Source organism: Myotis davidii, unplaced genomic scaffold, assembly GCF_000327345.1.
Source record: "Myotis davidii unplaced genomic scaffold, ASM32734v1 scaffold497, whole genome shotgun sequence".
In the NCBI taxonomy this organism is placed as follows: Eukaryota; Metazoa; Chordata; class Mammalia; order Chiroptera; family Vespertilionidae; genus Myotis; species Myotis davidii.
Genome location: NW_006288434.1, coordinates 1,993,022 through 2,019,354, shown reverse-complemented (window position 1 = coordinate 2,019,354; position 26,333 = coordinate 1,993,022). Strand labels below are relative to the sequence as shown.

The 26,333-nt window shown below is 37.0% G+C and overlaps 1 protein-coding gene across 16 annotated transcripts in view; it reads left to right on the top strand.

The window, feature by feature from the left end:
• The window catches only part of RIMS2 (regulating synaptic membrane exocytosis 2), a 296,933-nt gene that overhangs the window by 37,959 nt on the left and 232,641 nt on the right, over window positions 1-26,333 (top strand). The window contains exon 1 of one of the 16 annotated variants that reach the window (XM_006760262.2): window positions 13,477-13,937. The exons of 13 other annotated variants lie outside the window; for them this stretch is intronic. In XM_006760262.2, coding sequence (XP_006760325.1) covers window positions 13,816-13,937 — 122 coding nt within the window. In that variant the 5' untranslated portion in view covers window positions 13,477-13,815. Of the gene's footprint in view, window positions 1-13,476; window positions 13,938-26,333 lie in introns of those variants that run through there. 2 more of the 16 variants (XM_006760265.2, XM_015561726.1) reach the window with 2 other exon arrangements.

The following is a 26,333-nucleotide window of genomic DNA, read 5'->3' as shown; positions in this document are numbered from 1 at the left end:
ACTGTGCTTACCTAATTACACAGTGCTTGAACTGGAAAATTCACACCAAATAACTATATTTTCTTTCAGTTTCAACTCACCTTTATATCATCTGCCTGTATCTTTGAAATAATTTCAGTGACATTCCTCTATGTCTCTGTCTGGATTTGGCGACTTTTTACTTTTCATGTAGAGACATTTGATCATAGTTATTTTCCTTTGCCTTATAGAAGTTTCACCTTTAGTCTGCTGTCCTCTCGGTTTGTCTTTCTTATTCAAAATCTACGGAAGTTAATTCTTTTAGAGTATGAGTTTAATATATTGATCACTTGAAGTACACTGAGTCCTCTCTTAATGTTGTCAGTAGGTTCTGCAACTTTAAGGGGAACAAAACATAATGAAACCAGTTTTACCATAGGCTCGTTGATATAAAAAAGAGTTAAATTCCTATAGTATCTTCTCAGTGCTATAATGAGACAATATTGGGTGAAACGAACTGAATGAAAGGAGGTTATTTGAAGACCTGCTTTAGTTGCTTTTCAGTCATACTTCAAATATAACCCAATATCCATTCTCCTACTAGTGACATTTGATTGACTGAGACTCTATTTACTACTATTTCTTGAAAGCGTCTATAAATTATTTTTTTTAACAAGCTTCTTTTGAGTGTCATATATTCCCTTATAAAACTATATATAGTTGTGTTTTGGTATTAATACTTATATCAAGAAAAATGCTTTAGTAGTAGCATTAGAAGGAAAGTGAAGCTAGAAACACAGTAAGATGGGTAATTTGTTAGCCAGTGGTGGTGGTTTTGCTAGCCAGCTGCATTCTTTTTTAAGCTTTTGCTGATAAAAATCATTGGTTAACACTGAAATTACTATTTTTGAGACTCCTTAATCTATTCCAACAGTACTGTGCATCTTGGATAACTCAAGTCATTCATACATTGAAAGTATAAAATTTAATAAATTATAACAGGTTATCCTATATAATAAAAGGGTAATATGCAAACTGACCCTAACAGCAGAATGACTGGGAATGACTGGTCACTATGACACACATGACCACCAGGGGGCAGATGCTCAATGCAGAAGCTGCCCCCTGGTGGTCAGTGCACTCCCACAGGGGGAGCTCTGCTCAGCCACAAGCCAGGCTGATGGCTGCCAGCTCAGCGGTGGGGGCAGGAGCCTCTCCCACCTCTTCAGCAGCACTAAGGTTGTCCGACTGCAGCTTAGGTCTGCTTCCTGCAGGTAAGTGAACATCCCCCGAGGGCTGCCGGGCTACCAGAGGGATGTCTGACTGCCGGCTTGGGCCTGATACCCCAGGGAGCGGGCCTATGCCAGCAGAAGGACAATCCTCCGAGGGGTCTCAGACTGCAAGAGGGAAATAGGCCAGACTGAGTGACCCCCCCACCCCCCAGTGCACAAATTTTTGTGCACTGGGCCTCTAGTTAACTAATATTAGCATATATGCTCACATAATCCTTTCCCACTGATTTTACAGATTTACTGGTAGCAGAAGTGTATGTGTGAGTCTGTACAGTGGACTCTGGGAGTGTATTCCTTCTAGTCTGACTTTTATGGCAATATTAATGTTATAGACTGACTTTTAGGGCATCTCACCCACCTCTCCCCTTACCCTTTGGCTCTCCCGATATATACCAAGTGAAGCAGTTCTGATATTGGTCAAAGAGGTCATGGGTAAAGCTACAAAATTGGACTGTGATACTGAGGTGGACAAGGGTGAGGGTTGGTGAACGTAAAAACTGTGTTTTAGATTTTTTAGTAAAGTGAATAAAGTGGTAACAAATGAAACTGATTTGAGGTAAATGCTTACTTGCATTTTGTTCAATGCATATTTTCATCTTTTATGGCTGATGGGAAAGGACAGGCCTGGGATGAAACAATTGGGAACTGCCCTTTGGGCGCTCCAAGAGACCAGACACTAGATTTATCTTACTGAGTACTGAAGCTTAACGAGCAAGAATAGTCTTTTTAAGGCTCATATAAGGTTTAGCATATCTCACTAGAATTAAAATCAAAGCTTCAAATGCAGATAATATTACACTTTCTTATTTGATAACTTTAATTGTTCAAGGATTTAGGCATCTAAATTTATGAATCCATAATCACATGAATAATGGTTTGTCATGGTGGAGCCTTAGAAATTTTTTTAAAATATATACTTTATTGATTTTTTACAGAGAGGAAGGAGGAGGGGTAGAGAGCTAGAAACATCGATGAGAGAGAAACATCAATCAGCTGCCTCCTGCACACCCCCTGCTGGGGATGTGCCCGCAACCAAGGTACATGCCCTTGACCAGAATCGAACCTGGGACCCTTCAGTCCGCAAGCCGACGCTCTATCCACTGAGCCAAACTGGTTAGGGCCTTAGAAATTTTTTATACTCATTTACACTGTAGCATCTGTGCTTATATTCTCTGCCTTTCTGCGTGTTACTATAGATAAGCACTCCCTGACCTAGCTTTTCAGAGTACCCTCCTATTTTTATCTACTTAAGAATATAGCTCCTGCAATGCTCTGAAGTTGTGAAAGTATGCGATTGGGTGGGGAATACTTAAACATTTACAAATATAAATGATTATAGTTCGAAATTTCAAGCTAAATGTAATGGAAAGCTGGATAACTTGAATAATTTCTTCAGTTTTAAATTTCACTTTAGGGTGCATGACTACTGCTTACTTGTTTTAAAATGAGAAAGCTACTTGCAGAAAGTTACTTATCTTTTATCATGTGTCAAATATAAGAGGAAGCAAATACAAAAGGCAGCTGAGATTAGAGCAGTGGTTCTCAAACTTTTTGGTCTTGGGACCGCTTTGCAATCTTAAAAATGATTGAGGACCACATACGGATTTTGTTTATATGGATAATGTTTATGGATATTTACTACATTAGAAATAAAAACAGAAAAGAATTAAAATATATCTTAATTAATTTCGAAACAACAATAAACCCAGTGCATTTTCACTGATCGTATCGAGTGGATAGAATTCTACGTTGACCTGCAATGGGTTTTACTCTTACCTCAAGTATGTATGGAAACTATGACTTGCTTCTAGCTAGTAGACTAGACGATGGGAATAGTTAAACATTTACAAATACAAATATAAATTCCCTTTCTGTGTTTGCATTACATTGTGTGAGACTCTGTCTTAGTCGGAAGACTAAGGAGAGGCCTCTGCTGCCTTTGAAGAAGTGAGCTACCATGTTGGAAAGGTCTGTGAGCGAACCATATTGCAGGAAACTGCAGGGGCGTTTCTAGGAGCCGAGAACATTCCGGGCTGACACACAGCCGGTAAACGGGACCTCAGTCTTAGAGCCAGAAGGAACTGAATTCTGCCAACAATCACGGGAGCTTGGAAAAGGATCTGGAGCTCTAGAAAAAAAAGTGGCCTGGCCACCACCTTGGTTATACCCTTTAAACCATGCTTGGACGACAGGCGCTATAAGATGAAAAGTGGGATTTGTATGGGTTTTTTTTAAGCCATCAAGATTTTGGTGACTTGTTTTGCAGGAAGAGGAAACTAATAGAACATACTTCAAAAAGGAAAGGAAAATTTAGTGAGAAAATTGGCATTATTTTACTCTTTTTTAAAAAAAATATATTTTATTGATTTTTTACAGAGAGGAAAGGAGAGAGATAGAGATAGAGAGTTAGAAACATCGATGAGAGAGAAACATCGACCAGCTGCCTCCTGCATATCCCCCACTGGGGAAGTGCGCGCAACCCAGGTACATGCCCTTGACCGGAATCGAACCTGGGACCTTTCAGTCCGCAGGCCGACGCTCTATCCACTGAGCCAAACCGGTTTCGGCTATTTTACTCTTTTTTGCAAATCCCTTTAATGTATGAGCTAGTGAAAGACAGCTGTATTCAGTTTCTTGGGATAGCATACATGATGTAACCCCCGGAAAACTCCGCTGTATACCCATGAGAGAATGGGAGTTCAAAAGGGAAGTAACATTTTAGTGTTATTATGAATATAGGTGTGACCTTGGAGATTCTTGTGAGAGTCTTAGGGACCTCTCTGAAGTCACTAGACTGCATTTTCTTAGAATTGCCAGATTAGAAATTTTTAGTTGTCTCCTATTCCATCACCAATAGAGCATTTAGTTGTATCTGGGCAGGGTTATATAAGACAGACTAACCTATATGGAACTCTCAGCTTCCTTGCTTATTTTTCACTTGATTTCTGGGTATGCCCTTGAGTTTGTCCATGTGGTTTATTTTGTCATGGTAAGCAAGTGATCTTTACTACCTTTGGTTTCTAGGAGAAATAGGTAGGAAAATGTTGAATAGGTGGTGGATTGGGACAAGGTTTTTCTTGAAATGATCCTGGCATCTTTTGACGGTAGCATTTACCTACAAAGGTGCTGTAGCCATTGAGAGATTTGATTTAAAACTCAAGAGGAGTTTTTTAAATGTATTTTTTTTTAAATTTGTAAGACATTTATAGAAATTGTCTCATTTAATTTTTAGTGATATATACTCATTCCTATGTGTGTATATATGTATGCATCACTTGGTAACGGTAGTAGTGCGTATTTCTCTTGTTTTTATTTTAATTTTGTGTGATCTCTTTTATCACTAGAAATCCTGAAGAATGACTTAGTTTCAAACATCTCAAGATAGCTCAATGTATAACGAATTGCTTTTGTCCTAAGATTTGGGATACAGTTTTTTGTTAGGAACATTAATAGAGTCATGTGGATTTCTTCTTTAGTAATCCAAGGCTTCTCTAATTAAAAAAAAAAAATGCAGCAAAAGTAAATCGTGTAGAGAATAAACATTGTTGCTACGTATAATCAAGTATTTTTATTTCTGTGACATATACCCACATGTTTTATTTGACACGGTTGGAAGTTGGAAGGTGTGATTTGGAGCATTTTGTCTGGAAAGAAGATCTTTCAAGGTTGGTTTGAAGGTTATTGGTGGAGCAGTTCTCACTGTGCTTACCTAATTACACAGTGCTTGAACTGGAAAATTAAACTTAAGGGTACCCTCCCCCTCTCTACTGATACAATCCCTTGCCACTTTTTTTCTTTTCAGTTCTTTTTTTATTAGAGTTCCACCAGAGCAGTTTTTTGTTTGTCTGTTTCTTAGATATTAGTTTTCAACTTATTTTTCTTCAATAATATTTTCAAATTCTTCTTGAAACTTCTATTCATCTAATCTCTTTAATGTTATTCTCCTTTTTCTGTGCATGAGAACTGATTTGTGTTGGTAGAGCAAGATTGACCGATTTTAGTCATATCTCTCAGAAAAAGTTTGTATTTTTCATACAACGAAGACTGTAAGACGATGGGATATATGGACTCAAAATTGTTGGGATGTAAAATAACTTTTTAACTTCTGTGACATATATCTGAAATTCATTTATATAATTTATTTGACATGATTAAAAATTTTGAGGCATGATTAAAATCCCTGTCTAGAAAGTAGTATGAAACCTGTTTTTTTCTGGTTGACTTTGCTTAATAAGAATCAGAGTCACATGAGTAGGGAGGATTATAAAAGTTTGATCTTTCTCATTTTAGTATTTCCCCTAAATATATTTTGATCCAGTGTTTATTCTCTCAAAATACATGGGATTTGGAAATTATGTTTATTTTCAAAGTCTACGTTGACCTTCTCATTTGTATTTTCACAGCATACTTTCTCTTTTACATTCTGGGACACTTATGAACTGTGAAGTTAGTTTGCACTTTAAATGAGAGCATCCATAAGGAGTTGCTGAATGTCGAAGACGTGGTAGTATTATGTAAGGAGGACTGGCCTGAGAGGAAGGAGGTGTGCATGCTCATTCTAACTCCATCACCAACCACCTGGACCAAAAAAATGCATCTTACTTCCTTTCTGTAAAATGAAGGAGTTACTATTCTATTCTAAATGTGCTAGGATACCATTGTTTAACATGGAGCCCTCGGAGGATGTCCCACTGATGGCCTTAGTGGTGCAGTGGGGTCAGGAGAAGCTCCCGCTGCCACCTGTGCTCACCAGCCATGAGCCCGACTTCTGGCTGAACAGTGCTCCCCCTGTGGGAGCGCACTGACCCCCAGGGCAGCTCTTGTGTTGAGCATCTGCCCCCTGGTGGTCAGCGCGCATCATAGCCACCAGTCGTTCTGCTGTTAGGGTCAATTTGCATATTACCCTTTTATTATATAAGGAAGGATTCTGTTGTGTCGAGAATGGTTTGTAGGGTAAGAATTGATGTGGAGAGAAGTTAGGAGTCTCTTGAAGTAATTTAGGAGAGAGTTGTTGGTAGTTTGAACTAGAATTGTAGTAACACGATGGAAATGTGGATTTATGCTTCATTTAGAAGGTGGAATGAATAGAAATTACTTGTTAGATTGGATATGTGTGGTCGGGCATTAAAGAAAGAAATATCTTCTAGATAAATCATGATGTTCTAACCACTGAGTCACACTGGCCAGGGCTCTGTGTCCATTTTTAAGGGGCAGGCATATCTAACTACATTTTTTAAGTTGATAGGACTGAATCGGAATATATGTAAATTTGCATGACTTTATTTGCATAAGGTGTCCTGCTTTGGCTGAACCAAGACTAAAAAGGGGAGAAGGTTGATGAAGGAAAGTTAGAAGATATCTGCTTCCAGTCCTTATTGGTGGGTCCTACAGAATGAGTGATTTTAGGCTAAAAGAGCCTGAGAATTTTCAGAATTGTTTTGAAGCACAGGGTCACAAGCAGTAATCATTGAAATTCCAGATGACAGAATATGTAACATGGAATTGGTCATTTTTTGTAAACACTGTCTTTTATTGGCTTCTAGGCTACCATACTCTCCTGATTTCCCTTCTACTTCTGTGTCTGCTCCTCTGTGCTCTCCTTCACTCATGTCTTCTTTACCTGATGGCTTTATGTGGAAATAGTTCCCTGGTGCTTTGTCTTATAATGCACCCCCTACACCTTCCCCGCCCCCCTTCTCCATTTTGAACTTTCTTTTTTGGGTGATTTCATGTACTCTCTTGGTTAAAATTATTACTACTATGCTGATGCTTCTTGAATTAATATCTTCAGCTGAGAACTCTCTTCTGAACTCCAGAGTGACACACTCAACTGCATACTCATCTGTCTTTTTAGCTATCTTGCATGCTGCTTAAATTCTACAACTCATCATCTTCCCCTTCCTCCTCCCTTAATGTGCTCCTCCTTTAGCATTCTCTGTCTCAGCAGGTTTTAAGACTATATGCTTGGTTACTTAAGAGAGAAATCTGAGAGTCATCTTTGACTTCTCTCTTGACCTTCATACACCACCTCCCACCCCTGTGGCAAATCAATCATTATGTCTTGTTGATTCAACATCTCCTTTTATAATGCTCCTTTATCTCCATCTTATTGTGATCACTTTAATCCAAGCCAACCAATGTCTTCCTTTGACTACTACATTAGCTTTCCAGTTGATCTCCCTGCATCCACATAGAGTGAAATAATATTTTGCTATGTTTTTAGTGCCTTCATTTCCCCACTTTTTCATGTGTAATGACTAGAAGGAAATTGCTTGAAAGAAAGAAATTGCAGATGGGAACTCTTGGTGGCCAGTATTATTGCATAGTATTTTATTGTTCCCATATTTTGCTAAACACATTTATAGTTGTGCCAATGAGTATCTTTCCAATTTTCTTAAGATAACAATGTGCAGCCTGCATTTCTCTACTGAAGCATCTAGGGACACTTGGAAGTTATTAGGTAGCTGAGGTGCCTTGTGAAGACATTTTGTAAGCTTAGGTGTGAGTGCTTGGAGTCTCAAGGCTATAAATATCCCTTATACTGTGGTTCTTGGTGAATGTAGCTATTAGAGAAGGAGTTGGATCTTACTCATATTCATATAGCTCCCGAAATTGTGGTGTTGCTTTCAGGGACTCTCTTGATAGTTATCAAGGGAGCATATCCTCAGTCACAAGACTGGAGAGACTTGCCAAATTGTGTTTTCAGAGATCTTGGTTCTCTTTCCTCTAAACCAGCGGTTCTCAACCCCTTTGGGGGTCGAACGACCCTTTCCCAGGGGTTGCCTAAGACCATCGGAAAACACACATATAATTACATATTGTTTTTTAGTGATTAATCACTATGCTTTAATTATGTTCAATTTGTAACAGTGAAATTGGGGGTCACCACAACATGAGGAACTGTATTAAAGGGTCGCGGCATTAGGAAGTTTGAGAATCACTGACCTAAACCATGGCATCTCTGTGCGTCAGAGAGTCACTCTGGACATTTTTGTTCTTGAGCTTAAATCTAGGATTGGTACTCAATAACCTAACTCTTGCATCCAATGGGAAAGATATTTCTGCTGCTGTCGGTTTGTAGGTATAGGAACTGCTTTGATGAGTTACCCTTTGAGACAGCATGGAGGGACCTGGAGAGTATGATGCTAAGTGGAATAAGCCAGTCAGAGAAAGATAAGTGTCACCTGATCTCACTCATATGTGGAATCTAATGAACAAAATAAACTGATGAACAAGAGAGATGCAGAGACGTGGAAGCACGCACCAGACTGACGAATCTCAGAGGGAAGGGGGGCAGGAGGATATTAACCAAAGAACTTAGTGCATATATGCATAACTCTTGGACACAGACAATAGTGCGGTGAAGGCCTGGGGAGGGAGCGGGGAGGAGGGGGAAGAGTTAGGGGATATCTGCAATATTTTGAACAATAAAGATAAATTAAAAAAAAGAGTTGCTCTGGCACTGGACTGTTGAAGCAACCCTGTCATACGTCTCATAATGCAGCTCACACCAAACACTCCATAGGATTAGCCCTCACATTTCTGGTCTAGAAAGAGGAGTCAGATGATAACGATGGTGGTGTGGCTTCATACATTTGTGGAGCTTTCTCTATCCCTTTCTGAACTAGATGGTAGAAACTGTAAGGTATCTATTCTGTAGCAATGGTCAAAACGAGATAGAGTTCAAGCCCAGGAACTACTATTTTTGTGCATCAGAAAACAACTGAGCATCAGCATGCTTTTAAAACAAATACCGTATGATCTCACTAATATGTGGAATCTAATGAACAAAATAAACTGACCAACAACATGGAACCAGAAGCATGGACACATGGAACAGAGTGGCTGGTGCCCGAGGGGAGGGGGGCGAGGTGACTGGATAAAGAAGGTGAAGGGGTTATATGCACACCCCATGGACATGGACAATAGTGTGGTAAAGGCCAAGGGAGGGGGAGGCAGGGGTGGGTGGGCGTGGGCAAAGGAGGAGAAGAGGGGAACACCTGCAATAATGTCAACATTAAACATTTTAAATACAAATTGTGAAAAAACATGTTAATGAAAACTGCTGTAAGGAAATACTATTTTTGTGCATCAGAAAACAACTGAGCATCAACATGCTTTTAAAACAAATACCGTATGATCTCACTTATATGTGGAATCTAAATGAACAAAATAAACTGACCAACAACATGGAACCAGAAGCATGGACACATGGAACAGAGTGGCTGGTGCCCGAGGGGAGGGGAGTGGGGTGACTGGATAAAGAAGGTGAAGGGGTTATATGCACACCCCATGGACATGGACAATAGTGTGGTAAAGGCCAAGGGAGGGGGAGGCAGGGGTGGGTGGGCGTGGGCAAAGGAGGAGAAGAGGGGAACACCTGCAATAATGTCAACATTAAACATTTTAAATACAAATTGTGAAAAAACATGTTAATGAAAACTGCTGTAAGTATTTTGAACTAAACTTTTCTGATGTCTTTAAGTTTCTAGTGTACTTTTTGGGTCTGGGCAGTCTTTCTTCTGTACCTGGACATACTGTGTGGCCCACACGGAGTTGAAGTGGCTATATACCGTTGCTAATGGATATAGGTATCTTTATTGATGCCCTTCCCCCACCCCTTTTTGGAAGTTTTGTCATCTGCCTTTTATTTTTTTGCTTATTTGTTATCCCTGAGATGAATGGGTTTGTGGTTTTAGCTTAGGAAATATTATAATACCAGACTTCCATTTGCAAAATATGTAATAATTCACCTGGTTCTCTGGACCATAATTCTTCTACGCCCAATTTTTCTTTTTAAAAAATATTTTTATTGATTTCAGAGAGGAAGGGAGAGGGAGAGAGAGATAGAAACATCAATGATAACAAAGAATCATTGATTGGCTGCCTCCTGCACACCCCCTACTGGGGATTGAGCCTGCAACCTGGGCATGTGCCATTGACCGGAATTGAAGCTGGGACCTTTCATTCCACAGGCTGATGCTCTATCCACTGAGCCATACCGGCTAGGGCTAAGCCCAAGATTTTAATGAGTCAGATGCTACAGATAGTCAGTGGAACAAGAATAAAGCAATGGAAGAGCAGTGCAGTTATTTCAATTATGTAGGTAAAACTACAGATCTATATTTTAATAAGATGAAAAATTTCTTTAGCATTTCATGGATTTTGTTATAGATTATACATATTGTATACCATATGGTTTCATTAATTGATCAGCTATGTTTAGATGTTTACATGTATGGAGCATTATAATAGAAAAGATTTGGTACTCTTAAAAATTCAAAATAAAGCCAGACATCTTTAAAACTGTAAAATTTAAGTGTTCTCAAGAAAGTGACATTTGAGCCCTTAGGGATGAAGAGGAGCAGGTGAAAGCTGAGGAAATCACTTGTGGGATATTGAGGGTACGAAGAGGAAGCTGACCAGTAGTGCCTGTTGGTAGCGAGACCTAGAGAAAGGCAGTAGCTACATTGTTTGCTCTTTCAAAGGAGTTATTTTAATGCTCATTCCAGTGATGTTTCCATTGCTAGACCATTTTTTAAAGTATTCCTGATCTTGCCTTCAGATCCTATTTTGAAACACAAAAGAAATTTTCTCTTTAAAAACAAAGAATGTTTTGCTGTGTAATCGACCTCTTATTTAATAGACTTGCTTCAAAAGGGCTTTTGATTATTTACAAAAATTGAATCTACCCATAGGGGGCATATATTTATATGTTTTATCACAGATAGTATGAGCTTTGAAATTAAGAATTTTAACAATGTATATGTTTCAATTTATAGAAATTGATCTTTCAGAAATGTGAGAAATTTTGAGATGTTGGCTCTAAGTGAAATATCCTTGATTGATCGCTGGTGTTTCAGTTCATCTACAGAGACTGGTCTGTTCACAAGTAGATGTGTGTATTTATGTGTGTGTGTGTATGTGCCCGTGTGCGTGTGTAGGCAGTAGAGAGAAAGATAGGTAAGGAGCATTTGAAATGGAGCCCATAGTTGAAGATCTTCATTCAAATATTTTACAAGCTGTGTGATCTTCAGTCCCCTACAGCTTCAATATGATTTCACTTATATGTGGAATCTAATGAACAAAATAAACAAACATAATAGAAACAGACTCATAGATACAGCAAACAGACCAACAGCTGTCGGAGGGGAGGGAGGCTGGAGGCTGGGTAAAAAAGGTGAAGGGATTAAGCAAAAAGAAACCACAAAAAAACCTGTAGACACAGACAATAGTATGGTGATTAACAGAGGGAAGGAGGGGTGAGAAGAGAGAAGAGGGTCAAAGGGAGGTAAGTGGTGATGGAAGGAGATGACTTCGGGTGGTGAACACTCAGTACTATATGCAGATGATGTATTATAGGATTGTACACATAAAACCTATATAATTTTATTAACCAATAAATTCAATAAAAATTAAAAACAAATTTTAAAAAATTATAGCAACATTACCACCCACTCATGTTTTCTGGATATTAAAAAATAGATTTAGAAGTACTTTGTAAACGAAAAAATACTTTATGTGTGTATATATATTTCATAACTAGATTAGTGTGCACCTATAAAAGTTATTGCTTAAATAGTAAGCAAAATAGGAGCACTTTTGAGGACAAACCCCATAATTGGACATCTTAGTTTATAAAAAAAATTAGTTGCCGAAACTGGTTTCGCTCAGTGGATAGAGCGTCGGCCTGCAGACTGAAGGGTCCCAGTTTCGATTCCGGTCAAGGGCATGTACCTGGGTTGCAGGCACATCCCCAGTGCGGGGTGTGCAGGAGGCAGCTGATCAACGTGTCTCTCTCATCAATGTTTCTAACTATCTCTCTCCCTTCCTCTCTGTAAAAAATCAATAAAATATATTAAAAAAATTAGTTGTTTAAAATTTTATGTTATAGAATATTTTTGTGTCATTTAAAATGTGTATTATTACATGCTTATTTTGTATTGTTCTTTTGTGACATGTTTACTCATGTCAAAAAAGAATTCACCAGTTAAAAAAAAAAACTTCTTAGTGTATTTACATGCCTATTTATTGATAGTGGTATGTGTACAGAAGGGAATAGAGGGATTTAGGGCTAAAAGTTGAGGTAAAGCCCTAGCTCTAGGCTTGGCTCAGTGGATAGAGCTTTAGCTTGCAGACTGAAGGGTCTTGGGTTCAATTCTGGCCAAGGGCACATGCCTGGGTTGTGGGCTTCATCCCCAGTAGGGGGCGTGCAGGAGGTAGCCAATCAATGATCCTCTTTCATCATTGATGTTTCTATGTCTCTCTCTTTTCCTTTCTCTCTGAAATCAAAGAAATATATTTTTTAAAAAGCTGAGGTAAAAGAGAAGGGGTTAAAAGGGATGCATCTGTTAAATAAATGTTATGGTTTAGGAGCAATTAAAGATCAAGAAACATTAATCTGTATAAGTGTGTTGATTTTTAAAATTTGGATTACACACTTCTAGAACATTTTTTTTTGTAGAAAGATGGATGCACCTGGATATAGAATAATCCAAGATTTTATCTAAACCAGAACTACTCATTGAGAAGGGAGGATGATCTGGGGTATTGTATTCTTAGACTACTGGAGCCCCCAGGAAACAGCCTTTTCTGAAGAAAGCTATGACCACCATTATTAAAATCAATGAATAATATTCAATAAAGTCTCACTGGCGTTAGCTGTGTTTTGTGATTTGCTGGAATGTTGATATTTATGTGTGCTGCTTACGTGATTTTTAATTGATAGGGTACTCCCCCCTAAAATTACACGAATAATCAGGTAGTCACTATGTATAGCCTTTAAAAAGGGACATTATTAACTTTTCTTAGAAAAATACATAAATGGAGACATTTTAAAATTAAATAAGACATTAAGACGATTTCCACATGTTTCTTTAGAAGAAGTATGGCATTGTAAATGCAGGCAGTAAAAGCTCCGTGGTCTCTCATCTTTTTATTGCTTCATGGTATCAAAGGAGATACCACTTATTTTGAGAACGCTCTGGCCCTATGCAGCAGCTTGAACATTGAAGAGACCCATAGACTCTGTTGCCGGAGTTATTTCTTTCTCAGGGAAGGAGGGGAGGGCTGGAGAATGCATCACCTCTCTTCCTTTTACCTGGTGGTAGCATTGAGACGAGACCTTGCCCCCATTTTTATGACTTCGACTTGATTGCTGGCAGCCAGATGTGCTGAAACTCCTGACGGCAGCATCTATTCATGGCGTGATTTTAATAGGCTCAGAGAAATATGAGTAGAGTACATGAAAGCAGTCAGCTTCACACTTCAGCGGGGGAAGCCCCAAAAAGCTCACTGCTGTTTGGAATTCTTGCTACAGTCAGGAGAAAGCCGAAAGCTGCTCGGGCACTGAATCTTCTACGACTGAATTAGAAGAATAATGACTGTACAATTAACTATCAACCTCTGCTCATTTAAGCACAGTTTTTACAGAGCTCAGGAGAAATATGGAACTTGATTGGCATGTTTTTATTTGACAGCGTGTGCAAATAGATGACTTTAAAGACAGGTGGTAAGGAAAAATAAAGAGAAGACAGAGAGAGACAGAGGAAAAAAAAAAAAGAAAATGCAATTTGAGACATTGCGCCAGGTCTGCAATTCTGTTTTATCTCATTTTCATGGGGTTTTTTCATCCCCACCAAATATTTTACAAAATGAGCTTTTTGGACAAACGCTGAATAACACAAGGTAAGTAAAGCTAAACTGTATTTTCTTTTTAGTGTTGGTATTTTCAGAATACTAATCTTATATGTCTGTAAAAATTGTTCTGTATTAAAATGTGAGCACCATCAGGGTGTTGTCTTTTTATCTGAAATAGGCAATTTTATGTAGTGTTCTTAATTGATTTTAGGAAGGAAAGCAAGCTTACTTCAAAGCGCAGAAAGCATCTTACATTTAACTAGGTTGACCTCTGAATCATGCAGGCTGTTTCATGATTTCATTTTCTAAGAAATAAAAGGATTAACTTAAAATGCCTGGCATCTTTCTCTTTGTGATCATGGCAGTTATTATATTGCATATGTGGGGATGGGGCTAAATAATCATGCGTGATTTGCTGGCAAAGGTGCATTAGCAGTTGTGCATGCTCTTTGTAAAACATGCGGAAGATGTTTTCTAGGTCTGAGATATTTTTCTATGCAGGGATCAATAATCACTTTTAAACAGGCTCTATTATGGAACTGCTAATAAGGCTTTGTATTAGATTGGCTAGTTTGGAAGGATGCTTTGTTATAAATTCTATTGCTTTTCAACCTGATCTTTTTGTGTGTGTGTGTGTGTGTGTGGTGAAGGTTGTTAAATTCTGAACATATGTTTTAGGTGGTTTCTCTAGCTTATGGTTTAAAGAGATAGCGTATAGAAGAATGCTTTTAAAATGCAGTTTTGTCATCCAGTTTTCTCCTCCTTTAAGTTGCTTGTCTTTTGAGAATTTCTAATGTTCTATACCTCGTATAGAAATAAAAAGCTCATTTTAACTAAATACGTGTGGGGAAAGACTGAGTAAGAAACGATAATGCATTGAAATCTTCTGGAAATCGAGGGAAAACTAATAGTGCACAGAATATTGAGTAGTTTTGCAGTTCTCTTCCTTTTAGGGTCTTTGAACAGTGTGAAGAAATACCTAATAGCAGTATATGTTTTGATGTAACAAACGTAAAGGAGGCTTTATAAATGTCTAGGCATTTAAAACATTTACTGATGATAAATATATCTATGACCTTTCCATTGAATGTGGAGCAGCATGTTTCCTTTTAATAAAATTTCACATCTTTCCCCAGTGCAGATCTGTTCAGTTAACTAATTCTATTTTTTAAATATTTTGTTTTCAGACTAATGTAAAATATATAGCAGCATGTGAAATGCTATGATAGGTTCTCTATAGTTTCAGATAGAAAGATAGTAGGATTTCTTACTTAGCAATATAATATTTAAGTGTATGGTTTATGATAAAAATAATCTGTATTGATTTAAGTATGGCTTTCTTAAGAATTCCTGGACCCAAAGGTACTAGTAACTAGAGTTTTAGGATATGTACTCATCCCTTATAAATACTTTCGATATTTGATTTCTCTTTTTTTTAATGCCAAGAATTTATGTGTTTAAAAATATTTAAGAATTGTGCATAGTATGGAATTAATTTTAAAGTAAGTGTTACTAGGTTTAAAATATGAGAATATCTATTTTTTGAGGGAATTATGTGCACCCCTATTACTACACATTTGCTTTGGCCACAAGTTTCTTTTAGCACAAGTTGTCATGCTTATAATTGTCATGCTCTCATTATTAACAATCTGGAATTTTATGCTGTGGTAATTAAATATTAAATTGTGGAGTTTGTAAGGATTCTGTAAGACCAGTCTTATTTAACTTTTTTTAACCTAAATAATCTGAAACAATCAATAAAGAATTTATTCTGTTTTAGAGGGGGAAAAAACCACTTCCTATGTTCTTAACTTGGTCTTCTAAAAACATAAGACTTTTCTTTCACATGTAGATCTATTGATCTTCATAACTAATCAAGTATTTGATTTACTTACAAAGTAAGTCAAAACCAATTTAAAAATAGCTATTATTTTAGAAGTATGAAGAGTAAAAATAAATTTATAAGAACGTGCAGTTAATAAAGCCCCCCTGCACATATTTTAATGTTTTGGTTACTTTGTGTTCCGATCAGACACAATGGTCTTTTAAAATTATTATTTTGCTTAGATGAAAAAAAATATAAATACCTAAGCATCAACATTTCAAGTTAGCATAGAATCAGAAAGTAAGATTTAGACTTTAAAAAAAAATCATCCTTGAAGAAAAAAATGGAAGAATAATGACTATGTCATTAGAAGATGTTATCTTACAACTTAAAATTTTTCTAAGTAATGAGACTTTCAACTTCATGGACTGGACATTATGCGTTTGAGATCTGAAGCATCAATTACATAAGTATCACCTCTGGAAAGAACAGTTTGGTTATTATTACATGAATAGTTCTCATCTGTTTGGACTAGTTGAAATGGAATATTCAGTATTTGTATTGTGACATTAATTCCATCTTTACACTGATAGACAATAAATAACATCAGGGATATGGACAATTAGGTTATATTTTCTTCTGAATTGCTTTCTAGGAGAAATGACTAGAATAGTACCATGTATCAGTTGTAGACAACGTATTATCTAAAGAGGACCCTTTCAGGGAGTTTTCTTGAGGCTTTTTCTAGGTACCCAATCTTATCCCTAAATCTGCAATGCAACCTTCATCAGGTTGTCAGATGATAGGGCAATTTACTTCTATGACATATTAGCAATAGAAGATTAAGATGAAAATTTCCCAAAACAATTGCTCCAAAAACATTTCCAGATTTAACTTGCAAAGGAGCAAAGATTTTAAAGACACCTATAACATTTTATGTATCACAAATCACTAAACTGGAGATTAATATAGATTGTTAAAGCATTTTATTACCTAATGAATAATTGAAATTTACATGTGAGTGGAAATCATTAGAATATTTTAGGCTTTTTGTTGGGAACCTTATAGCACAAAACCCTATGTTTCAATCTGGAAGTTTTTAACTTATTCTCTTATCATTGTGGATCTTGAGTACCATTGTAGGGCATTAAAGAGGTGGCAGGATATCCTGTGTTCTTTTACAGTTAAAATGAAACAACTGAAGGTCCAGCACGAAGAAGCCACACACAGTGTCTGTGTCCTACGGCAACCCACTTGATAGGTTTTGATGAAATGCCACTTTGATCTAAACTCTTGTTGTCAAGTTTTCTTACTGTAAACTCATGTCCCCCGATATAAATTAATCCGGATACAAAGATAATTGCTTTTATTGCCAGTAGAAAAGTCCTCAGGTATTAAATTCATTATGAAATCTAAGTTTTGCAATCTTGTTTTTGGAAGGAAACATAAATATTGGGATGCTAGAGGTATATTTTTAATACAGTTCACTGCGCTGAGTAATCAGTTGCTTTGAACATTATTCAAGAGATGATGGCCATCTTTTGTGATAACATTTCTGGAATAATGTACTTAATATCTCCCAAGTTTCCCCATTTACTGATTTTTAGTAATCTTTCTTGTACTGTGAAGAAAACGTATTTTCTTCCAGATTGTAATTATTTCTTCGTCACCAAAGGTGTGAGAGTGAATTTGCTGTGCTGGTTGGCCACACAGGGGCATAATAGAACTTGATTTACTCGGAATAGGTAAAGACAGTCTTTCTCTCCCTTTGTATATATGTGCAGACTTTTATATTAAAAGACATGCAGACTTTCATATTAAATGTAAGGGTAAAAAAGCGTAGCAGACCAAAGAATATTTGGATTTGTAGTAGGTATTTTTAATTGTAAGTAAGTTAACCATAAGTTCCGGTTTGTCTGAACTAGTCCTAGTTTATGACTGCTATCTTCCACTCTTTATTATTAATAACACTTTTCTCTCTCTCAAAAGTGTTTATTAGACAATAAATTATGGAGCTGTTCTCATTATAAAAAGAAATGGAAAGCTTGAAATCACCTAGTGTAAATGGGTTCTTTTCCACTGAAACAGTTTCACAGTTCTAAAACATTAATATTACTTAAAAATAGAAATATAAAACAGTGTTATTTATTGAATTTGTAAAATGAATGCTTAATTATTTAGCCTGGTAGTGTTTTTTTTTTGTCAGGAATACTTAATCACTTCCACAGCGTTTACTATCGCTTTGGTTTATAATGAAGCCATCAGTATGTGTTCAGGATTTTTGGCTCAGACACCTGTTATTTATCATGGCACATTATTGGCTACTCTGACATTGAAATAAGAGCATGCTCACTTTCCATAGCTCTGGGAATGCAGCACTCACAGTGTGTATTGTTTGGAGTTGGGAGGAGTGCAACACAATCAATATGTCATGATGGGAACATATTTTATAAACAGTCTGCATTCTGAAGTTTCGAGCCACCCAGTAGTCTGATACATGTGCATAGATGCACACAACCTGCGTGTATTATGCATGTATATAAACCTTGTTAAATGTATAATAATTATAAATATAAAAATTATACACCATCGACATAAAAGGTTATCTTATCAAGTATATATTTCTAATTAAAATGACTTAATTCACAGATATGTATATAACTACTATTTTTACTCAAATCTTTATTATGGACCTTAGCTATAATCACAATTATTAGTCTAGATCAGGGGTCCTCAAACTTTTTAAACAGGGGACCAGTTCACTGTCCCTCAGACCGTTGGAGGGCCGGACTATAGTTTAAAAAAAAACTATGAACAAATTCCTATGCACACTGCACCTATCTTATTTTGAAGTGAAAAAACAAAACGGGAACAAATACAATATTTGTATTTGCATGTGGCCCGCGGGCCGTAGTTTGAGGGCCCCTGGTCTAGATACTTAATCTGATACTGATGAATAATCTTTAAGTATTTTCCTTATTTAAATAACTTTTTATAAAGTTACTGCTATTGTTGATGACTGACAGGTAAATGTTCAGTGTGCTTTTTTATTATAAACTTTTATATGATCATAACAGATCGTACAAAACTCAAGGAAGACAATTCCTGGTAAACTTCTTTGTGTTTAATTCTGGCACTATTAACTGAATTGTAAAATGGATTCATTTCATATGTGCTATGACTGTCTTCATATCCATTTACGATTACAAAGATTCATATACTCAGCAAAAGAATCCCTAGGACTGACTCATGATTTGAGTTTGGCTTCTGAATTTGAGACATTTTAAGTATATCAGGAATGTGTGTGAACACTCCCTTTGGACAAACTGGAAAAAGCCATTGAACTTTAAAATTGTAGTGTCTTCAAATGTAAAGGCCCTTCTCCTGCCTAGTGCTTATTATTATTATTTAATATATTTTTATTGATTTCAGGAAGGAAGAGAAAAGGCGAGAGAGAAACATCAATAGTGACAGAGAATCATTGATTGGCTGCCTCCTGCATGCCCCACACTGGGGCTCAAACCTACAACTTGGGCATGTGCCCTGACCTGGAATTGAACCATGACCTCCTGGTTCATAGGTCATTGCTCAACCACTGAGCCATGCCAGCGGGGCTTGCCCAGTGTTTTGTAATCTACGCTTTTTGTTTGTTTTTATCAGAGAATACTGTCTTCAAAAACTAACTCAATATGTAAAGCGGGTAAAAGTAGAACAGCTCTGGTTTAGAAAGTGGGACATGGGACCCACATTCGACTCCAAGAAACACAATTTTTAGCAGATTGCTTAAATCAAATCCAGGACTTCTTACTTCAACTCCTTTACATTTTCCTTCTCATTGTGTGACCTTTGAAATGTCAGAGATAGAGGTGATGGAAAATGACAAGGACAGCTGCCATGTTCAATCAGGGATTGATTTATGCCTGACTCTTCCACAAAGAGTGGTAGCTTTACCTTGTCTAGTGTCAGGACTTGTGTTCATGTCTTGTGTTGGCTACTCACTGGCTGTGTGATACGGGAAGGTCACTCTACCGTGAGCTTCTTGACTTAGGGATTATATATTCATTAACCCCTGAGTTTCCACACTTAGCCCTCAGGTTTCTTTCCAGTCCATACCAGCTTCCCTCAGCCCCTAACCCAGCGGTTCTCAACCTGTGGGTCGTGATCCCTTTGGCGGTCGAACGACCCTTTAGCAGGGGTCGCCTAAGACCATCCTGCATATCAGATATTTACATTACGATTCATAACAGTAGCAACATGACAGTTATGAAGTAGCAACGAAAATAATTTGATGGTTGGGTCACTACATGAGGAACTGTATTTACAGGGCCAGAAGGTTGAGAACCACTGCTCTACACCCAAATATCGTTCTGCTCCACCCCCCGACTATAAATGCACTCTGTCTGTTCTAGAACTTTATATAATTGAAATCATATAGAATATACTCTTTCACAAAAGACTTAGCATAATTTTAAACATTCACCCATGCCATTACATGTAAGAATAGCTTTTTCATTTGTATTTATTCGTGAGTAGCATTCCATGATATGAATATACCACACTCTCACATATTAGTTTTTGTGTGTATGGTGTGAAGATAGAGGTCAAGATTTAGATTTTTCTGGATTTTCAGTGTTCCATCACTGTTTATTGAATAGAATTAAAGACTTTCTGCACTCTATTGGATTGTTTTGTTACCTTTATAGACAATTAAATAATGGTATAAGTGAGGTTCGTTTTCTGGGATATCTATTCTGTTAAGAAGATTCATTACTTTATAAAACACTTAATATGAGTGTATCACATATTAGTTTTCTGTTACCACCAGTGTAGAGGGTTAAAACAATACCCATTTATTATCTCGCATTTCTGTAGATCAGAAGTTCCGGTGGGGTCATCTGAGCTCTCGGCTTAGGGTCTCCAAGACCGAATCAAGATGCCAGCTAGCCTAGGCTCTTCTCTGGAAGATCGTGCAAGAACCCACTTCCAGCTTCATTAAGATTGTTGCAGAACCCAGTACTTTGGGTTGTGGACTGAAGTTCCTGTTTCCTGGTGGCTCTCAGCTTCTAGAGGCCTCTTGCATTTTTTAGCTCATAATTCTGTTCATTTTATTAATTTATTTAAAAGAAATATTTTTACTGATTTTAGAGAGGAAGGGAGAGGGGGAGAGAAATAGAGACATCAATGATGAGAAAGCATCATTGATCGGCTGCCTTCTGCACGCCCCCTACTGGAGGCCAAGCTTGCAACTGGGGCATGTGCCCTTGACTGGAATTGAGCCTGGGACCTTTCAGTCCGCAGGTTGACATTCTATCCACTGAACCAAACGAGCTAGGGATCATTTTATTTTTATAGTAATTCTTTTTAAAATTGAGATATACTGACATATAGTAGTAGGACTACAACATAATGATTTGATACATGTATACATTGCACAATGATTACCAAAATTAGTTAACATTCATCACTGCAGTTATTATTTTTTTTAATCCTGTGATGATAAGTTTGAAGATTTACTCTCTCAGCAACTTTCAAATATATAATACAATATTGTTAACTATAGTCACATGCTGGACATCATGTCCCAGGACTTATTTCTCTTCTAGCTGGAAGTTTATAGTTTTGAACACCTATACCTTTACCCATTTCACCCCCACCCCCTCCTCCCTTTGTCACCCAGCTATTTCTTCTCATATTTATGAATTTGTGTAGCAGTCTTTCTCTGTCTGACTTACTTAACTTAGCCTAATGCCTTCAAGGTACATCCATGGTATTGCAAATGGCAGAATTTGACTTTGTTTATGGTTGAATAATATTTAAATATTTAAATATATATACATGCTTTATAATCATCTATGTAATAATAAATCATATTTCCTTAATCCATTATCCATCCACAGTCACTTAGCTTGTTTTCACATCTTGGCTATTGTAAATATACTACAGTGAACATGGGGGGTATAGAGATCTTTTGGAGCTAGTGTTTTTGTTTTCTTTAGAAGTAGAATTGCTGGTTCATATGTTAGTTCCATTTTAAATTTTTTTCTTAAAAAAATTTTTTTTGATTGATTTCAGAGAGGAAGGGAGAGAGATAGAAACATCAATGATGAGAGAGAATTATTGAACGACTGCCTCCTGCAAGCCCTCCCACCGGGGATCAAGCCTGCAACCCTATTCCCACCAGCAGTGCACAAGGGTTTCCTTTTATCCACATGTTTGCCGACACTTGTGATCTCTTGTCTCTTTGATAAGAACTATTCTAACTAACAGGTGTGAGAGGATATCTCATTGTAGCTTTGATTTTCACGTTCCTAATGATTAATGACGTTGAAAATCTTTTTTGTGTGCCCGTCTGCCATTGTCTTCTTTGAAAGTGGTCTGTTCAGATCCTCTGCCCATTTTTTAGTTGGCTTGTTTGTTTTCTGTTATTGAGTTATATGACCTCTCTATATTTTTTGGATATTAATCCATTATCAGATATATTATTTTGCAGATATTTTTCTCTCCAAAGCGTGCCTCTTTATTTTGTTGGTGGGCCTCCTTTGTTGTACAGAAGCTTTTTAGTCTGATGTTCCACTTGTTTATATTTCCCTTTGTTGCTTTTACCTTTGCTATCGTATTAAAAATTATTGCCAAGACTGATGTTAGGGCGCTTACTGCTTGTGTTTTCTTTAGCAGTTTTATGGTTTCAGGTCTTAGGTTAAAGTCTTTAATCCACGTGGAGTTGATTTTTGGGTATGGTGCAATATAGTGGTTCAGTTTCATTCTTTTGCATGTGATTGCCTAGTTTTCCCAACACCATGTTGTGAGGAGTCTGTCCTTTCCCCCTTATATATTCTTGACTCCTTTGTTATCAATTAGTTGTTATAAATGAATAGTGTTTTTTTCTGGGCTCTCTATTCTATTCCATTGATCTATTTATGCCAAATGGGTGTTGTATTTTGTTAAATACTACATCTACTGAGTTGATCATAGGATTTTTATTCTTTATTAATGTGGTGTATCACTTGGATTGCTTTGCAGATGTTGAACCGTCTTTGCATCCCTGGAATAAATCCCATTTTGTCATGGTATATCATACTTTTAATGTTTGTTGCCTCCATTTGCTAATATTTTGTTGAGGATTTTTGAATGTATGTTCATTAGGAATATTGGTCTGTAATTTTTATCTGTGTGTGTTCTCAATTTTTTTTATCTCTATGAATTTTTATTTGCTTTTCATCATTTACTGAGAAAAAGAGTGTTAAAACTTCCAACAATGTTCTTTCCCCCTTATATATTCTTGACTCCTTTGTTATCAATTAGTTGTTATAAATGAATAGTGTTTTTTTCTGGGCTCTGTATTCTATTCCATTGATCTATTTATGCCAAATGGGTGTTGTATTTTGTTAAATACTACATCTACTGAGTTGATCATCTACTGAGTTGATTCATATTTGTCTGTTTCTTATATTAGTCTATCTTTTTTTTGCTTCATGTATTTTGTTGTTCTGTTTTGGATATGAATTCTAATCTAACAGTTTTTTAGCAGCTGTTTCTTATGCTTAGTAATGCGATGCTTTCTGCCTGGGCTTCAGTTCCTCGTGCTATGGTTGGGAGATTGTTTGTAATCAGAAAACTAGTGTGGAACTTATCTAATATGCATTTCCTGTTTCAAGATTCTCCGCGTTGTACTACGTCCAGTGCCTTAAAATGGTGGTTTCATCTATCCTGCCTAGTTTTATGGCAAGAAGAGAAATCTTTTACTAGCTACTCAGGAAAATGTTAATTAATTTATAATAACCTAATATGCACCCATGTACCTACCATCCCAAGCAAGAGCTGGAACCTTAGCAATAATTTACATCTAACCATTTGGTTACCTCATCTCATATTCCCAACTTCTCCAGTTTATGCCAATTATATTGAGTTCCACGTTCATCATTCCTTTATTTTCTTTATATATTTCTAGAAAAAATTGTACTGTTTTATTTCCAGTTAATTTTAATTTACTTATTTTGTCGGCTGTATGATATTCCATAGTGTGACTGTATCATAGGTTTTAATCCACTCTCCCATCTGTGGGTCTTTGGATTGTTTCTAAATTTTTGCTGTTGTGAGAATGCTGCTATAAACATATCTCCTGTTGTACATATGTAAGAGTTTCTCTTGGATATATTCCATTCATATGTTCAAATTTAAGAGATAACGCCAAAGTGTTTTCCAACAAATTGGAAAGTACAGTGAATTCATCAGTGGGAATGAAGTGATTCAAGAGCCAAACATTAATTTAAAAAGTTGGACATTTTTAACCATAGCTGCCACTGGGAGGTGCACTTGTTAATCTGGCAGCAGTCACAGAATAAGTGTATCAAATGAATACACTGAGAACAGAAGTTTTTCCACCCTCCCTTCTCCCTCCTCCTCTTCATCTCTTTTCCTCCTCCACTCTTTCTTTTTTTCTTGCAAGGTATAAAACTTCTCAACATCCGTGAAGGAAGACCTTTGATATAGGCAGGAGTAGCAGTGATAGAACAGGCCTGCACTGGCTAGGCATGCAGAAGGCAGCCAATCAATGATTCTTTCTCATCATTGATGTTTCTATCTCTCTATCTCTCTCCCTTCCTCTCTGAAATCAATAAAAAATATATTAAAAAAAAAAGAATGCAGGGCCTAGTATTTTCATGGATAAAATCTCTAGATTGCTGAGGAAAAACTGTACTGTCTGTTATGATATTAAATTAGGGTATCTGGGCTTATCTAGGTCCTCAAGGCTGTCACTTGGGAGTTTATTTATTTTCAATTAGGTACCAAAAATCCCCTCCCCTATACACACTTCTATCTGGGAAAGAATTTCATCTTGATTTTTATCTCTGGAAATAATAAATACAAAAATCTCTAAAACAAGTTTCCACATCTGAAATTGTTGCCTTTTTTTAAAAAAAACTAGCTCTGAAGAACAAATTACTTTTTTCTCTCTCGTACATCATGTTACTTTATGAATTATCTCTTTCATTTGGATGTTTACTGTTGAACGCTGAGAAAACTAGACTTGACAATTTTCTCTCTTGGCATAAGTCTCCATTATCAGCAACAAGATGCTAGCGTGTGAATCGGAGTAAGATTTTCAATCCTCACAGCTTGATGGTGCTCTATCTCATTGCCGCTAGCTGCAGAAATGCAGGTGAGCCTTGTTAACCCAATCAGCCAGACATCTTCCTCCATCAAATCTTACAGCTGATTCAGAACTCTCTCAGCATCTGTTGAAAATTCTCAGACTGCTTTCACCAAATTTGTTTAAATCCTATTTGTGGTTACACTTGATTATACATCTGTAGACATTTGAGGGTTGGCATTAAGAAATAGCTTTGTGTCTTATACTTGTCTGATACTAACATTGCTTCTAGTGCAGCTGTAATTGAAGTAAAAAAATAAACAAAAACAAAGCCCCAAAATGTTTGAGATTAGGATATTTAGAGAAATAGAGCTTAGCTTCATTTTATGTGGGTTCATAAAATCTTGCACATAAAGCAAAATCTTAGTTTTCTGTTGACTTTCATTATATTTTCAGTGATTTGTTGAGACTTGTACACTGTAGACAAAATGTAGCTATATCTTTTAAATTTTAATCTGGAACCTTGACCCTTGTGTAGGGATTAAATTTTGCTAAATCTTCCGCCCCTCTCCCACCTTCGGTTGGCTCTTCTCCCTCTTCCCCTCCCTCCACCTTCTCTCTGAAGTTTGACAGTCTCTTCCATGCTTCTTTGTCTCCGGACCTATTTTTGTTCATCAGTTTATGTTGTTCATTATATTCCACAAATGAGTGAGATCATGTGATATTTATCTTAAATCCTTTTAAAAAATATATTTTTTTTCATTATTGATTTCAGAGAGAGAGGGAGAGAGAGAAACATCAATGATGCTAGAGAATCATTAATTGGCTGCCTCACACATGCCCACAACTGGAGATGGAGCCTGCAACCCGGGCACGTGCCCTGACCGGGAATCAAACCCTGACCTGGTTCATAGGTTGACACTCAACCACTGAGCCACACCAGCTGGGCTAAATCCTTTTCTAATACACTGAGTATATATAATTTTCTGTGACAAGTTAAGAAGCACCCATTTTAAACAAAGGCAGCTATCAAGTACTTTTATTTTTCAACTAATTTTGTTAAGTACCTACAATTTGCCAAGTGCTTTATAGGCACGGAGCGGGGAGATGGTGGAAAAGCATATCAGGATGTCCATCTTCGGAGGACTTATACGGTGACGGGTCAACTTACTACCAGGAAAATTTGGGTTCAGAGGAATCATTCCTAAACTAGGCCTTTGGTCTCACCTTGATTCTGCCCTAATGGAGAAGCCACTTGCAGGTGACTGACTCGCTTTTTAAGTTTGAGGACTAGAAGTCAGAGCCTTCATATTTAATTAATATTAGTCTTGAAGTCTGTGTGCTTCTGGCTACCTGGCACCTGAAAAATCCACTTCATTAGAACTTACACTAAGGGGGTTAGAAAAAGAAAAAGAAAACTTGGTGTAAGTTGCTTAGACCAGAGCCTGACAGGAGTGAAGCCTGTGAGGGAATGAGTGAGCATGACAGGCAGGAGCGCCTCAAGGATGTGGCCTCAGGTTACATCCAG